General features: G+C 30.1%; 1 protein-coding gene across 5 annotated transcripts in view; it reads right to left on the bottom strand.

Annotated features, from left to right (window-relative positions):
- LOC106458405 (CLIP-associating protein 1-like) overlaps positions 1-17,150 on the bottom strand; it is a 217,305-nt gene that overhangs the window by 9,699 nt on the left and 190,456 nt on the right. For all 5 annotated transcript variants that reach the window (XM_022384708.1, XM_022384728.1, XM_013917922.2 and 2 more), the window contains 7 exons: positions 16,363-16,449; positions 11,939-12,066; positions 11,358-11,709; positions 9,761-9,833; positions 8,976-9,027; positions 6,861-6,987; positions 1,040-1,168 (listed from right to left, as the gene is read on the bottom strand). In XM_022384708.1, coding sequence (XP_022240416.1) covers positions 1,040-1,168; positions 6,861-6,987; positions 8,976-9,027; positions 9,761-9,833; positions 11,358-11,709; positions 11,939-12,066; positions 16,363-16,449 — 948 coding nt within the window. The remainder of the gene's footprint in view (positions 1-1,039; positions 1,169-6,860; positions 6,988-8,975; positions 9,028-9,760; positions 9,834-11,357; positions 11,710-11,938; positions 12,067-16,362; positions 16,450-17,150) is intronic.

The raw sequence follows: 17,150 nt of genomic DNA, 5'->3' as shown, positions 1-17,150 counted from the left end.
GTTAATTGTAATCAGATGGGGACTGCACTACTTCCATGTTAATTGTAATCAGATGGGAACTGCACTACTTCCATGTTAATTGTAATCAGATGGGGACTGCACTACTTCCATGTTAATTGTAATCAGATGGGGACTGCACTACTTCCATGTTAATTGTAATCAGATGGGGAGTGCATACTTACTCATCAGGTGTGAATTAGCTATGAATTTAAAGTTTCACACTAAGAAGAACTTAATGGTTTCTTGGGATTTGAAGAGAAACATTGTCTATCTTTTCTCAGTGATGTTACTAGCTTCATCATAGCTCTGTTGAAGGGGTTTTAATAAGAAACTGGTTGTTTAAGAGATCAACAAATCCCTTCTTTATTCTTCTGTATTTTGGCAAGGTTACACACCTAGTCCTGTTTAAGATATTAATTCTTTTTTTGTCATAAACTATGTTTAGATAGTTAATTAATTGACTTTATAAAGTGTATTTCAGTGTTAGAAACCCAGCTCATAGATGAAATTTTTTTTCTATTGTTAGGACTTTGGTTCTAAAGCCAAGCCAAAGCTTAAAAAATGATTGTGGTTTTGAATTCTATACTGTGTACGTAGACCTTGGTTATCTTTCTTATATTACTTACACAACTTTAGATTTTGTAAGTTTTCTAATTAAAAGTGTTTTTTAATTGTCAGTTCCTTAAGTATGTATGGTTTATGCATCGTTGGTGCTATCAAGCAATAACACCATCTTTACAAGTAATTCCTGATTTTCTTATTGTTTATTAATTCCTACCCACAGTAACTGTTCTGTATAAACCGACACTGAATAAATTTATTCAAATTGATAAAGATACCTAAAAACAAAACATACAGCATTACAAAATCTTTCTATTAACTGATATAAATAATATCTTAACCAATAAATTATCAATATTCAGTGAAAAACAAAAGCAGTCACTCAAAAAATGTTAAGACACTTAACTGCTTTTCACATGAAAAAACTAACAACAAAAACAAAACAGTTTAGCTTAAAAAATTCAAAGAGAGCAATCACCTCTTTATCTTCATCTTTATTGGCTTCCAAGATTTTTAGAATGGTGAGCTCCATGTATCCCTGAAAGTTATGAGCCTGCCTTTGCAGCAGTTCACACATGGTTCTTAAAGCTAAAACCCTAATAGGACTCTAGAAAAATAAACAAAAAACAGTTTGTGATTGAAATTCTTTGGCAGAAAAACGTTTTTAATTTATATGTTGACAAGGTAAACACGAATTACAGATAAGTATAGGTTAGGACTTAAGATACATCGAAACAGATATGAAGAAATGCTTTAACTCTCTCGCCACAGGCTCAGTCAATTTGACTGACTGCATAACTTTTTTCTACTTGTTTAAAGTCTTTATAGATTTTATACTACTAACTTTTAATATAGTATGTATATCTTCACAAAATTTGATAGTGTTTTAGTAAACATTATAAGTCTTTAACATACAAAAAGTCATATCTTTTAGTGGAGTATTTTAAAAAAACTAAAAAAGAGTTGTCTGTGAATATATGGAGTATTTGTTTTGAATAGTCCGTGTGCAAAGTGATTTTCATGTTAAGACTAAAATATTTTTCTTCATCTCAAAAACCTCCTAAGTAGATTTCAAATGTTTGTTTTTAGTAAAACAATATATCTTATCTGTTATATTCTCTACCCTAACTCTATGAGGTCTGTCAACTTGACTGGCCTCATAACCACCGTAAAAATTAGGAAATAAATCTAAATTATGCTTTTTTATTCTAGAATGACTACTGATTGTAAAATGAAAACACAAATGTTCAGTCTAAATACCTTAAATCTCCTAACATTATACATTTATATATATATTTATTATTTTTATTTTATTGACCTTTCAGCCATGCCTGGCTAACAATACAGAAGTTACAATGATGTGGTGCACGTGCTTTCATGATACCGTATATAATAATATAAAACTGGCCTTTACAAAGTGACCTATCTGGCTGTTTTAATGGACTAGTATTTTGTAAAATACAGTCACATTTCAATTATTATATATGAATGTACATTAATACTATTTCCAAATAAATTCTTAAACTTATTTTTCTTAAAGCATAGAACAGTAAATAAAGAAGTAAAGCAAACAATTATCTCTTCAAAAATTTTTGACGTTTAGGATGTGAAAAGAAAATTCTTTTTAGGATTCTTATATACATTTTAGATAACCAAAAAAAATCATATATCGATACTTTAGAATTCCACTATAATTTATCAAGCGTGGTAACTAAGTTGTACTTGGGTCTAAAAAAAAGTATGAAGTTTCGAGCTCACTAAAGACTTACCTTTTCAGTTTAAATTTAAAAAAATTGTTTAAATGGCTGAGAAAACCACTTGGTTATTCATGTCACATATAGAAGTAAATGTATATATAAGGGACTGTTTCCAAAAATGGAAAGAGGTAGTTTGGGGGCCACTGTGTTTGATTCAGTACATGAGCAATATCTTAGCAATGAGAAATGATAACAGGTTCTTATTTTTATATTCTAGTTTGTCAATATCAGTAGTTTGAGTTCCTAATTCGTATGAAACTATAGACTTTGTATTTTGACATCACAAACATCTAATTTGAACCAGTGCTGTATTCAACATATCACATGACACACCTGCTATTTTGCTATTTGAAAACTAAAGTAACACCATAGTGCAAGAAATAAAAGAGTCTTGCTTATGGGTGTGAAGGTATATTGAGATTGATATCCAAATTAACCCTATTGTGATGGGTCACGTGTCAAAGGCCATGTCATCTTTGTTGACTTGCATTCAAAATTTTATTGAACTACTATTTTATGAATTTATATCAGTAGTTTTGGTATTGAATTATAGATTATAATTCAAGTTTTAGTACTATATATTAATCAATTTCTTAATTTAAAAGTAAGTATTAAAGAAAACAGTTAAACATCAATTTTTAAAATTGATGTACCACTCCTAGAGCTTCACATTGCTAACCTTATAGTCATATTTCAACAAAATGAGGAACTTGAATAATTTCTCTTAATTACTCAATTATAGTAATGAAAACATTATTATTTGAACAACATTTCAAGGAAGATAGTAAATGTTAAAAAATTCAATAAATACTATATCAGAAAAATTCACTTTTCTGTTGTGTAAAGACCATTCACACCCAGTCTGTGAGCCAATGAGACTGAATTTGGGGAATTAGGTGGGCTACAGAGGGAGTCACATTTTCCAGTATTCAAGTTTAAAAAAAAAAGAGTACCCTAATAAAGGACATGATCCATTAACCTCAAAATACCACACTTTAATGTCAAAAGAGCTCAACTCTCAATAGCGTTTGGCCACAAGATTTGGCAAGATTGTATTCCTCTTGCACAAAATTCTAAGAACCGCTGAGTCGTAGAAGTGTTCAAGTTCAGGAAGATACCATACTTAGCTAGCTTATGGCAGTAAATAAGTTTCATTGCACTTCCTCGGTCAACTCTATTGAGAGAACTTGCAAAAACCATGGATAAAATGGCTTTAAAGTGCTGAAGCACCAAATATTATATTGTTCAAACTGTGCTGCCACAATCATGTTTTGTGTGGGATTTTATATAGGTGTACAGGTTTTACAACCTCATAGTATGGAAACTAATATGAAATGGGCCACACTTGTGGGCAATTCACATTTTATATATCACAAGGAGTTGAAATCTCCATATAAAATTAAAGTTTTATTTGGGAATCACCTTACCAAAAAAGATCTCTACATTTCACATACTGGGTGTTAAATAAGTGATTATAAAAGGATTTGATTATACTAATACTTTATTTTGTTATAATGGTATTGCAAGCTAGGTCACTCCGTGTTATTACTGTTTTTTTAGTAAAAATAATACACACACACACATTGAAGAGCTTGTTCAGACATTTCAAGAAGATAACTTGTTTTACAGAGTTACATTCAAAATTTAATTTAACTACTTTATTATCAATGTCAATAAGTTTGGCATCAAAACATACCAAATGTTTATATTATTTAAGTTTTAATTTCCTACTTTTAAAAGGAAATATTTGAATAAATTTTCAATTTTCACACCTCTGTGGCACCTGATGTCTCTGTGCTCTGAATTACACATTTTTTTATTTTCTTTCTGCCCTCATATGATTTCTAAGAGCCCCAACTAATTAGAAACACATACTAAACAAGCCAAAGTACAAAATTAGAACCTCCAATCTTCTTTCTTTACCGAGATATAAAAATAATGTTAAGCTCACATGATACACCCCTCGCACTCTTCCTTTCAAAAAATGTCATTATAATTCTCTTTGACATTGCTACTGGGTTATTTGTAATCAACAGAAAGAGCAGTTTTTTTGCAAAATTCCTTATATAGTTATTCCTTTATGTAGACATTTAGCCTTAGTTTCATTGTTTATGACCAAATTTACAAGGAGTAACAGAGTTTCTTAAACCTACTTATAGTTTAGTTAGAAAGCCAGTTATATTATAGTACTTTGACAACATTCTATTCTAGTGCCTGGTATATTTTTTTTGTGTTCTAAAATGCATATTTCAAGTGAAGATCAATGAATTTTGTAGAGTACCAACATAGCATAAAAAAACTAGTGCTGAAGTAGAAAATAGTGAAATACGCTTTAACTCTTAACATAAATCCAAACTTTATTGTTTTTCATGTATATTTTTGTAAAATTATTGTTATATATTTTATACTAAAAGTAACTAAAATGTAAAAATTATTAAGTAAGAATAACAAAGTAAATTGTTAGATATACACAACTGTTCAACTTAATGCATAGCATGAGTATTAAATTTAGTAATTTTTTAGTTTATTGAAGATTTGTTGTGAATTGGTGCTTGTTGTATTATTGCATCATGTTACTAGAAACCTCTAAGTTTTTCGTTGTTTTAATTGAGTATTATTGCATCATAATATCTTGTACTGTGTGGAATGTTATAGGCCTTTGTCATTCAATAAATACATGTACAAAATGTAGTTCGAGTTAGTTATAAAATAAGACAGTTAGATAAATAGTTAAATCTAGACTGTGTGTTTATGAGTTTAGCCATAAAGAGAATATAGTAACGTTTTATTTTTAAAGTGAAAGTATTACAGATTGTATTGTAATAACAGAGCATAGAAGAATAATTCATCTTGTCAACTGTGTTCTAAAGTAACTGAACCAGTCTGTATGGACTTTGAAGAAAAGAGACAATTATTTAAAGCTCTGGATACAACTGTGGTGATTAACTGCATAACGAATATTTGTATATATGTTTGACTTATATTAATATATTATTTTAAAATGACTGTATGCTGTCTGTTTCTTGTTGAAATTTATCGCCAACAAGTCACAGACACCTACTGTAAAGAATCCGGTCCGCATGTATACAACATAAAAACCTGACAATTGTTTTTATAATTTCACTACATTTAATGTTAGGGTAGAAAAAACAAGAGACAAAATATAGAGTTTTACCAAAACAAATTTGATATTCATTTAGGAAGTTTTAGAGATTACGCAAATTTGATATGAAAACTGTATGATGAAAAGAAGTATTTTTATCTTTAGCAAGAAAATCACCTTTCAGTCAAACTAACTCAGTAAAGGTTTTTTATATTCACAGACATATCTTTAGTATAATACCAAATAAATAAATAAATACTAAAAAAATCTGATTTTTGTATACAACAGACTTGTACCATTTGCTAAATGCTTATCAAATTTCTTGAAGACACACTTGGTACATCCAGAGTTATAATATATATATAGTTTTATGGTGGTTACAAGATGGGTCAATATTATTGAGCCCATATAGAGATTTGACAGGAAGCTTCAACTGTGAATGAAATAAGACTTCTCTCAATTATCAGCAAGTTCCTCTTGGTTCCCTACATATAACTTTAGTATTAAAAAAAATCTATAAAGAGTAGTTCAGTTTGCTTCAACCCTAACTTACAAACCATTTATAAAACTGTATAAACCACATCCAAGTGCTGTTCCCTTAAGATATTTTTGACTTGATTTTAAAATGAATATAAATAGTTATAGTATCAAATTTGTTGCCAATCTTATCCCAAGTTTTCTCAATAGAAGTTGAAATTGACAGACTTAAAGGAATATAGCAAAAATGGTCTTACATTAAGGATACCTCTATAGTGAGATGAATGTATATTTTAAAAATTTGAAATGGTTTTTATTTACCAAATGTTCAGGATATCCATTAACTTGTGTGAAAAAAATGTTTGCTGAATTGCACTTCTTAAAAATTTTGTGTCAGTACAAATAAGTCTAGCGTTAATTAGATTATTTCTAATAGCTAGTTTTAGAGCAGCGTACTGAGCTGAATTCCACTAATCATATAAATTAGTATGGGTAGGTTTAGTGTGAATGACAATGGTAATTTTTTAAGCTGATTGAAAGACTTATAATATTAACTGAAAGACTGCCAAATTTCGTGAAGATATACCCAATATATATAGAGTTATAAGTATTAAATTTATGTGAACTTTAAACGAGTACAGAAGGTCAAAGTGACTGACCCTGTGTTGGAAGAGTTAATCAACATCTTGGTGCCCCACTAATTTCAAGTTATTGAAGACCATGTGATTTTCACGTGAGTTTATACTGATTTATTTCCTTATATGTAGTTCTTTTGAACAACATGCTTTCCTTTGTTCTTCACCCCATCTCATTTTAGCTGTTGTTTTATATATACCATTTTTAAATACTAATTTTTTTGCTAATGCTAGTTACAGTAATATAACAATTAAAACCATGGACATATTACAAAACAATGCCTTTTAATCTAGGAAACAAAGCATATAAGTTATTTGTGACAGTACCTCTTGATCTCCAATCATTTCTATTACAAGACGAAGAACGTTTCGGAAGTTTGTTTCCCACCCTGGAAGACTGCTGTCTTTTGCTAATTCGACTAGATTATAAAGGGCCTGTTTCCGCTGCTCTTGCCTAATAAGAAAAGAGAACTTTATAAATATTTCAAGTTTAAAACTTCCCTTTAAAAATGTTTATAATACTAGTTTGAATGAAAAATCCCATTTACTAGTGCTGTATTGATGCTCAAACCATGCAAATTTATTCTGTCAGAAAACCACAAGACAAGCATTTTAAAGACCTAAATTAAAGGAAAAACTTAATATTAGCATTAATATTTACAATATTGACAGTAATGTTAAAAAAAAAATGATGCAACAATGTCTCAGCCAAAAGAAACAATATAAAAATTATTTTAGCAGATAAGCCATGTACTCCTTCAAGAAAATTGTCTGAATGTTAGATGGTAAAATCCAAACACAATGCAAGATTAAGGAAAGCACACAACACTACTTAATGCTAGGAGACTCTAGAGACTCATTTGGAGTAGGCAGAGATATTGTATGTATCTGTTGGTCCCTCAGAATGGATGTATTCACTACTACTATAGACATAAATGTTATGAAAGCTCTAATTTTTTTTATCTTTCAGTCATGACATATCACGAGGAAATTGCTTGTTTCTCGAATTTTTGTGCAAATCTTGTTTGATGCCATTTTAGGATGGATATTGTTGTAATATACAACAGGAGATTCACACACACACACAAATATTTTATTATTGTTTGTCTCTACTAGTTTGTCTGGTGTGGCAATGATGATAATGTAGCCTATGGTTGCATACAGTAATAATGATACAATCTCCAATGTATTAATTTCATCACAAATTTTCCTATTAGCCACAATGATGAATATATAAACATAAACTTAATATTTGCAAGAAAACAGCTTTAACTAGAACTTGTGTTTGTAAGCTGTGAAAAGATCAATCCAAATTTAGTAGGATGTTATTTACCATGAAATAAAGATAATGGAATATTTCATGATTTTTTAAGTTTACATTTAAAGTAAAATGAGTATATTTTAGTTCTGAATTATTAAGTATCTTAATTTTAATTATTTTATAAATTTACTCTACAAAAATAACTGAATTTACAACCAAGTTTTTTTCTTACATGCTCTATGCCTCATAGTGACCTCCTTCCAGTTGTTTACATAGTAATAAAAAAAGACTAGAAGTATACCCAGGAAAATATTCTTCAAAAGCCACATTTAAATAATTGGAATTGAATTAAGTAGTTATGTACTTCAATTTATTGTATATTCCAAGTCTAATAGTTAATTAATGACATTTTGTGACAGATTTCACATTAAATAGCCAGAGGGAGAAATATCTTAGCCTTATTGCTGCTATTTTTATTAAATTACTTAGTTGGAGATTAACATAAAACATTAGTATTAATCAAGTTTTTTGTTTTATAATAAATTCTGCTTTTTTTGTACATAAAGTTAGAGCATATTTTAACACTGAAAATTTTATTTAACATAAAGCTGCACAATGGGCTGCTTGTATGTTGTACACTAAGAGGATTAAACCTGAATTCCAGCATTATAAGTCTTGAAACCTATCACTGGGAGACACGCTGAACAGAATTTAACTGATTAGGTTACTAACAAGCAATGAATATGAAAATACTTATAACAAAAGTCTACACTATCATTTTCCTTTATCTAGCAAATATTTATTCAAATTGATGGAAAAAAGGGGCAAAACCATAATAAAAATTAAAAAAAATAATTTAGCCTACATTCTATGACCATGTTCAAGATAAAATCATACTAGACTACACATTTCTTTTATGATCAGTTCATTACAGGTTTCAAATCTGTTAAAATCAAGTTTGTTAAAATCATATTGCAAGTTATTTATTTCATAATATATCAAATAAACCGGTAAAGGTATATGCAGCTCATGATATTAAAGATCATCTCATAAGTTATAGACCACTGATTAAAAATCAAAGTGAAAGTGAAAAAGTGCAATCATGCTAACTTCATAAAAATAGAAGTTGAATAATTCTTTAAATAAGATAAATATAAAAAATATTTTTGACTTCGGCTTACCTGGTGTTATGGTTATTCAATTCTGTTAGAACATTAATAAATGGAGAATCAGCTGCAAAAAAGAAAAGAAAAAACATGATGAAAAACATTTAAAAAAAAGGATAAATGATTTTCAAAAATCATTAGCAATTACTTGAAAAAAGAATGACTTGTAACAAATGTATTTTTACTTCTATAATAAACAACAAGTTATGAATGCCACTTCTTTGTTTTTATGTAAAGAGGAAAGTTAGGAGAAACACATACCAAAACAAAAAAGTATAAAAATTATTTTTCAGTAAATGCAAAATAATTATTCTTTTGTATTCATGGAAAAACTATTAATGCTACCCACCACCATTTTTAATTTTGAACTACTGAGCAGCCACTCAGCCGCACCCTACCATCCATGTTATAGGATTGACTCTCACTCTTGTAACACACCCTCAGTTTTAAAGTGCAGGGTATATTTTTTCACATTACATGGTTTGAAAAGTGGCTTGCAAGCTCTGAAATCCAGAACTACCACAGGGCTTATCAGACATAAAAACTTTCTAATAAAGCTGAAGTGTTGCATTCTGAGAATAATAGCTCAGCATCCAAACAGTAAAAAGTATGCATAACAAAATCTGATTACATATACAGTAATTTTCAAAAGTAAGGTTTGCCTAAAAGGAAATTTCATAAAAATAACAATTGGATGGTTAAAATATAATAAATTTAATCAGAAAAACTTTAGAAACAATTTTTTTATATATTTTACTGTTAATAATCTTTGAGCAACTACTTTAACTAATTACACATACCATCTTCTACCTCACTATCTACATCAAAAACTGTTTCTTCTAGAACATCCACATCTAAGCCATCTTTCATGTCCTATACATAACAAAAAATTAAAATTAATAAAACAAAAATATATGCATATGAATATATTGTCAGATAAAGAAAAGTTTATAATAGCTAGTGCTGTTCTCATGCCTGAATATTGAATAAGGCTTGAATTCAGACCTTGAATTAAATTAAACTGCTGATATAAGAACAATACTCCACGTTAGTAGCCACTTAGCATGTGATCTCCAGTACACTGTACTCTTGTTTCATAAAACTGATTGTGAAACATAAAATGAGCAACTGACTGGTTATCTAATATCATATTTTACCATATTGTTTAAAAAAAACAGTTCTTTTTCAGGTTTATAATATTACAATGGTTAAAAACATTAAATGCTGATTTTCCCCTAAACAACACTATATCCCCTCCCTTCAACATGGAATTTCTCACAGTTTTAATCTTTGAAAATAATGCTACAAAAGATCATGGGAAGTTTACAACAAACACAGAATTCTAGGTTTATTTTACAATTTTTCTTCACCAGTACTTTGTGTAAAAATAATTATCTGTTAATAACAAACAAGCAAATCTTAAGGAAGAAACTAGTTATTTTCACTTGTCTCAGGCAACTTTTAAGGTGAAACGTTACTGATAAAGGAATAATATTTGTTGAGAATTTAGATCTTTTATTTGCATCACTCTCCAGCAGATATATGACCCACATACATATCAGAGGCAAATTAAAAGGTTTATTTTGATGAGCAAAGCAAAGGGATTGTGTGTGTTAAAGGCATGCCCGTTATGGGTGGGATCCAGGGCTCGCTTTAGGGCCTCAAAAGCTCTTGAGTTATGGGTTAAATTCTATGCATTCTCCTGCTTTTGCTGAGAGTAATTTTCTTAATTTTGATGCATTTTTACTGGTAAAGATTGACAAGTTGGGGAGGTTTGGTTTGTTTTGAATTTTCAACAAAGCCACACGAGAGATACTGCTTTAGCTATCTCTAATTTAGCAGTGACAGACTGGAGGGAAGGCAGCTAGTCAACATCACCCACCGCCAACTCTTGGGCTACTCTCTTACCAATGAATAGGAGAATTGACTGTCTCATTATAATGCCCACACAGCAGAAAGGGCTAACATGTTCAGCATAATGGGGATTTGAACCCACGACCTGCAGATTGCGAGTCGAGCACCTAACTACCAGGCCATGCCAGGCCTCAGTTAAGAAGGATTTTATCATCACAATGTATCAGACATAGATCCTTCAGAAACACTTCTAATAAGAGGTTTATATAAAAGACTTATCTTTAAATGAAACTACACCTTTTACATTACCAAACCTCACAATTTCTTAACATGAAGCACACAATTTCTCAGAAACAAGATCTCCTAATATATATATATACCAGACATAACAATTAAAGACTGCCCTAAAATTAATAATGCATTTCCAAAAACTAACTAACCTGGAAAAAGTAGGAAGAATTCTGATCCTCAAGACTTACACAATTTCCTTTCATTATGGGTGATACTGTACAAATCTAAAGGTAAATAAAAAATATAAAGTACCTGATCATGGTAGTATACAGGGTTGTAATCTGATGAAGAACACTTTGTAGGTGAAGAGTCTGAACTAGAAACCTCTCTTGACCTTTCCTCTAGCACATCCAGCCTTCCATCTGGGGCAGATGTCTGGCTAATGCCCGAGTCTAAAGACATAGATTCATTTGTTTGATCATCTTTTTGTTTCTGACTACTATCCTTTCCATAAAAATCTTTTTCCAGAGTGCTGCGACTATACTTTTGAATTTCTGCTGATGTCTTTTTTAATGAATTATAGATGTCTTCGGGATTCAAATTTTCTGTGTCATCATATTCAAACGACTGACTGAATGACATTCCACTTTGAATTCTATTCATTCTGAAAACAATTATTACCAATTATTAATCAATTTTTTCAAAGCCCATCAAGTATTGTTTATCAAGAATAGAAAAAGCTTGTAACTGAATGTCATTGTTCTAAAACATATTACAGAGTCATACTTAACAGTTAAAGAAAATAACATAATGCAAGTGGTGAAAGGAAACAGTGACCACCAATCAAGTAAGTAGTTGTAAAAATTAACAAGTTCTCAAAATAGACTTCTCACCTGGAGAGAGTCGTAGTTGGAGACTGAAGATGAGACATAATGGGGCTTCCAGGAGTCTTGCTTATACCTACATAGGATGTACTATCTGTGCTTCTTCTTCTGGAACTAAGTAAATTGAAAGCACTATCCTGTGGAAGAAATTACTAGTTACGTGATCTTTTTGCAACACCAACTTTTTGAAAACATGATTCAGTTAAAGAACTGTTATAACCTAGCCTTCAGTCACACTCAAGAATATTGAAAATGATCTGATATAAAATTAAACTAGCTGAAAACAAAACTCTGGTTAAATATTGCTGCCCCATTAATTTAAAAAAAACAACAAAAAAATCTAATAAAGTTGAAAAATAATGCACTGTAGGATGAAATTAAATACACAAAAACACAATTTCAGAGTGAATATAACATATAATGTTATTAACTGCCATGTATAATTCAAATAAAAAAAACAAGCAAAACTCTATGACTTAAAAGTCATAGTCCTTGCAATACTTGATGTTCTTCTAAACCTCAGTAAACCAAGTTTTTCTTTAATGTATTCATTACATTACTAGCTCAAAGTTAATTTGATGCATAAAATTTATTATTTTTTACTGAATACATAGTGTTTCTCCTATTATACTTTATTAAATATACTGTAATTTAGTGAAAACAGAGTAAAGAATAAACAATTCACCTATTTCTACATGAACAAGTTTCTATCACAGCAACATGAATTCTTATCAAGCTTTTACCAAAAGCTAATGAGATATTTGTGACAGACAATAATAAGAAACTTTTCAATAAACATATAAAGGAGCAATAAATGAAAAGAAGGAAAAACCACTAAGTCTTGTTTCTGAAGTCTGTTTTCATCACACCAAAGTTTTAAAATCTGATATGGTCAACAATGGAAATAAAGCATAGGTTATGTAGAATTATCAATTCCAATGCTGGACACTAGTACACACTTTTATTATGACTTTTGAATCACTACATGTAACACACATGATTATTTTGATGTTCTATGCTGGCTCCTACATGACTGTGTACTAGTAGATTATATTACTTTGATGAAAGTACTTTATCTTTGTAATATCAGCTGAATAATAAGAAATGACTTACTGTGAAAAATACTGCCATTTTATGGAGATTATTTGTCAAAATAAAACATTTCTCCTATTTTGATTTTACTCTTAGCAGTTTCTTGTTACGTGGATCAAGGTTGATATAGAAGACAGAGGTTACAGTAGGTTTAAATTGAAATGTTTTTTGGAATGCAACATGACTAGTTTCACAGTTGAAAACTGATATATTCTTTTCTTGTTATTTAAGAGTGAAATTTATCTTTATGAAGGTATATGTTTAAATCCTTTGTGCAGGTGTTCTACATTTAGTTAGTTGACATTTTTGTAAACAAGATCTGCAAAGATGTAAACATGTGTTAATCATCTGTCATAGAACAAAGTTACATCCAGAATTTACTGTGAAGACTCATACTTACTTGACCTAGTTTCTGTTTCACTGCTCCCCTAGGGTGCAGGTTGTACTCAAGTTGAGGGATGGTACAGAAATTTGTTTAATTTGGTTTGAGTTGAGGATTTGTCTCCTTTGAATGCATAATAATAATAATGATCACTGGATAGGTAATCTAGTACACTGGCATATTACACAAGGAACTTTATATAAAGAGCACGACATTACTTACAAAACATATGAAAACCCATTCAGTTGCTTGTGTGACCCAAGCAACATAATCTGTGTACGTGTCCATGTATCTGTGTCTGTTAACATCCAACAAAAGAACTGACTGCAGTAATATAAATATGAGTACTCACTCTATCCCTACATTCCTTTCCAAACAACAGCAAGCTACAAATGAAAACTGACCCATGATCTATATGGTGAATTTCAGTTGGTTTGACAGTAAAGGCAAATTACCTCTAGTATATTGTAACTGTAAAAGGAATAAGATATTAAAACTGTATCTATTGGGTGGGAAGGTGGAAAGTTGAATGTTAAAAACTGAGCAAAAAGTACATTATTTCCTCACTAAATTGAAACTAAAACATGGTTACAAAATTATGTAAAACTCTGTAAAATTAGTAGCTCTTTATAAGCAGTAGTGCGTTACGTTTCCTATTTCTGGTTGTAAACATGTTTCATACTTCTAAATATTGAATAACAAAATAATGAAGAAAATGAAAGATATAAAATGTTGAAAACTGCCATCAGTATATATGTGTGTTTACTTATTTAACAAAATTACTGATATTTTTTAAAGATTCTAAATCTGATTGATTAATTTTAAAAGAAGTTGGAAAATCCTTGGTATCTTATGAGCTGTGAGAAGAAAATAATGTAGCATAACTTATTAGTAATATCAGTATTAGGACATGAAAAGTTAATGGCCACAAAATTAAAAGTATATTTCTTAATTAAAACCTAAAAAGTAAACTTTTGATTAAGAAAATAAATAAAGCCCAAACAATGTGCATTACCTGTAGTGTCAGGATGAGTTCTAGTCAATAAATAAATTTATTAATGGTATTTGTTATTTTCAGTCTCAATGACACTAAATGAAACACAAAGACTAAACAGCCAGATTAGAGACCCTGAAGTTGGTGTTAATTTGTTGAAATTTCATGCAAAACTATTCAGCTACTTGAGGGCTATCTGCATCCCCCCCAAGGTTTAGGCATAGCTGTCACAAGTTCAAAATTGATGATCAGAGGGAGAACAACCTGTCTACATGCCTACTGTTAGCCAAATAATAGGATTTACTGTCATAGTTACAATGCCACCTCACACTTGAAAGTCTGTTTATATTAGCTCAAACCTATGGACCTTCTGATCTGCATTCTAACTTGCTAACCACTAGGCCACATTTGGCTCAATTTGATACCATTTAGATAGTCAAGAAAATTTGGCATAACAATATCTAAAACATCTACAAATGTGAATAATGTGTAAAGTTTTACAATAGTCACCCCTAAGTATGCTTGGTTATGAATAAGTGTGTATGTGTGTGTTTTATTATAGCAAAGCCACATCGTGCTATCTGCTGTGTCCACTGAGGAGATCTGAACCCCTGATCTTAGCATTGTAAATCTGAATATTTACAGCTGTCCTGCAGGGAAACAATTATGAATAAAAGGTGATCAAAGTTATGCCTACACATGAATTTATGTTAAATACAGCATGTTTCTAAAAATGCTGCTAGTGTACAAGACATTTAGTGGAGTTAGTTATATTTCCGGTACTATGTAAAAATGGCAGAAAGATTTATACACTGTAACAATGCAGAGAGAGATTCTTTTATCTGTACCGTAACTCATTTAGTGTTCCAGTGTATTTTTGAGACTGTAAACAGTCTAATTCTTAAAATTGTGTACAATAAATCATTGCTTACTGAAAACTAAATTTTTAACTAAGAAAAATATATTTTTTCTACATAAACAATCTTTTTGGACCTAGTTTAGACTTATACAAAACCAATAATATTGGCATAATTTTCAGATTACATCTTTAAAACAGCAACTTCTTCAGATTTGTATACATCATTCAATTAACACATATGAATGGAAGGTACTGCAAGTGTACGTCACTCCCTCTGCAAGACATGATAATGATCATAAGGTAAGCATTAATCACAGGATTTTTAGAAACACAATTTTACTTTATACCAGTTTTTATGATTTCAGTATATCAGATCAGGGATTCTCAAACTTAGCTCACCCCCCTTCCCACCTAATGATGTAATAGAGTACTTTAGCTAATAGACAAGCTGAGATCATTATCTTTTATTTCAATTTATTATTAGAAACAAATCTCAAACACATTCAATTGTGTAGTACAGGCATAGTTGCTTTGATTGGTGGTGCTAGTGAAGTTTTAAAGAAAATATTCATACATGGTGAAAAAATCATATTGAATTGTTTTTGATAATGTAGAATAACCTTTGCTTTATTTCCATTTTACTTGACTATATCAAACTTTGAAAACAGTAGTGTAAAAAGTGAAAGAACATGCTTCAGAAATAAGACTCAGTAATTTTTCATTTTGTTGTTGGCTAAAAAAATTTTAAGTGACATCCCTACAACCTGTAACACAGTAGTTATTTCAATAGTAAATACACATTTACACTGACATCACTATAATATGTAACACATTTTCAGTATTCATGAGGTATATAGTACTGATTTCAATAATAAAATTATCATAATCCTGTACTGTTAGTTAAACATGACTAAACTGGCATTGTTAGAACTTACAAAGTATTCTAAGTACTTAAGAAATTAGTAATTTATGAAAGCATAACTTTTGGAATATTTGATATATATATATACATACAGACAATTTTTAATAATTCTATCTAAACTATCTAGAAAAGATATTATTGGATCTCAATGTAAATATCTCAAAGCAAAAAACAATCCTCGTACCTGATATGGCTTGGGTAATTGGTTTAATAACATAGAAAATTCTGGAGTATTTAAGTTAAACATGTCCAGGATGACATCTTGAGAATACTGAAAAAGAAAATGAATGTATATTACAAATAAAAAGTTTTCACAAAATTTCAAAACTCTTGCTATTTTTTGGCAGAAAGAAATTTCAAGTTTCACTACACAGACACACACACAGTCACTTTTTCTATATATTACTGGCTGAATTACCCATTCCCTGCACAGGTGTGGAATTACTTGAAATAAGTATTTAAGAACACAATAAAATTACTTTTATGAACATTTATATAAAAAATGTATTCGTTTGATTGATTTAATGGAAACTTTCCAACACTAACTTAAGAAGATTCTGAATTAAACCATTTGCTTTTATATCATCGAAGTTATTAAAAACATAGTAAATCAAAATAAACCACAAATTAACATGTACATTATGCATTCAAAATAAACACTGTAGGCCTACAAAATATTGTGATAGTTTTGTTGCTAAGTGATGATGTATATTGTTGAGTATTACCAAAAGGAGAATGACATGAAGGCAGCAACTAAATTAAAATAAAAAAATTAGTTTTTGATTACTAACCAAACATTTCTGTGGGAATTTTGCCCCTACATGTTACTTCCGGAGACCGTATGAAACACCATGCCAAGTTTGGTGGTGCTTGGTCAAATAGTGTGAGAAGTTAGCAGAGAGACAAACAAAATTTTGCTTTTATATACATTGATAATGTATATAAGTTAAGTCAAGATTTCAGCTAAAACCA

The sequence above is a fragment of the Limulus polyphemus genome, unplaced genomic scaffold, assembly GCF_000517525.1.
Source record: "Limulus polyphemus unplaced genomic scaffold, Limulus_polyphemus-2.1.2 Scaffold22, whole genome shotgun sequence".
Taxonomy (NCBI): domain Eukaryota; kingdom Metazoa; phylum Arthropoda; class Merostomata; order Xiphosura; family Limulidae; genus Limulus; species Limulus polyphemus.
This window is presented reverse-complemented; position numbering and strand designations above follow the sequence as displayed.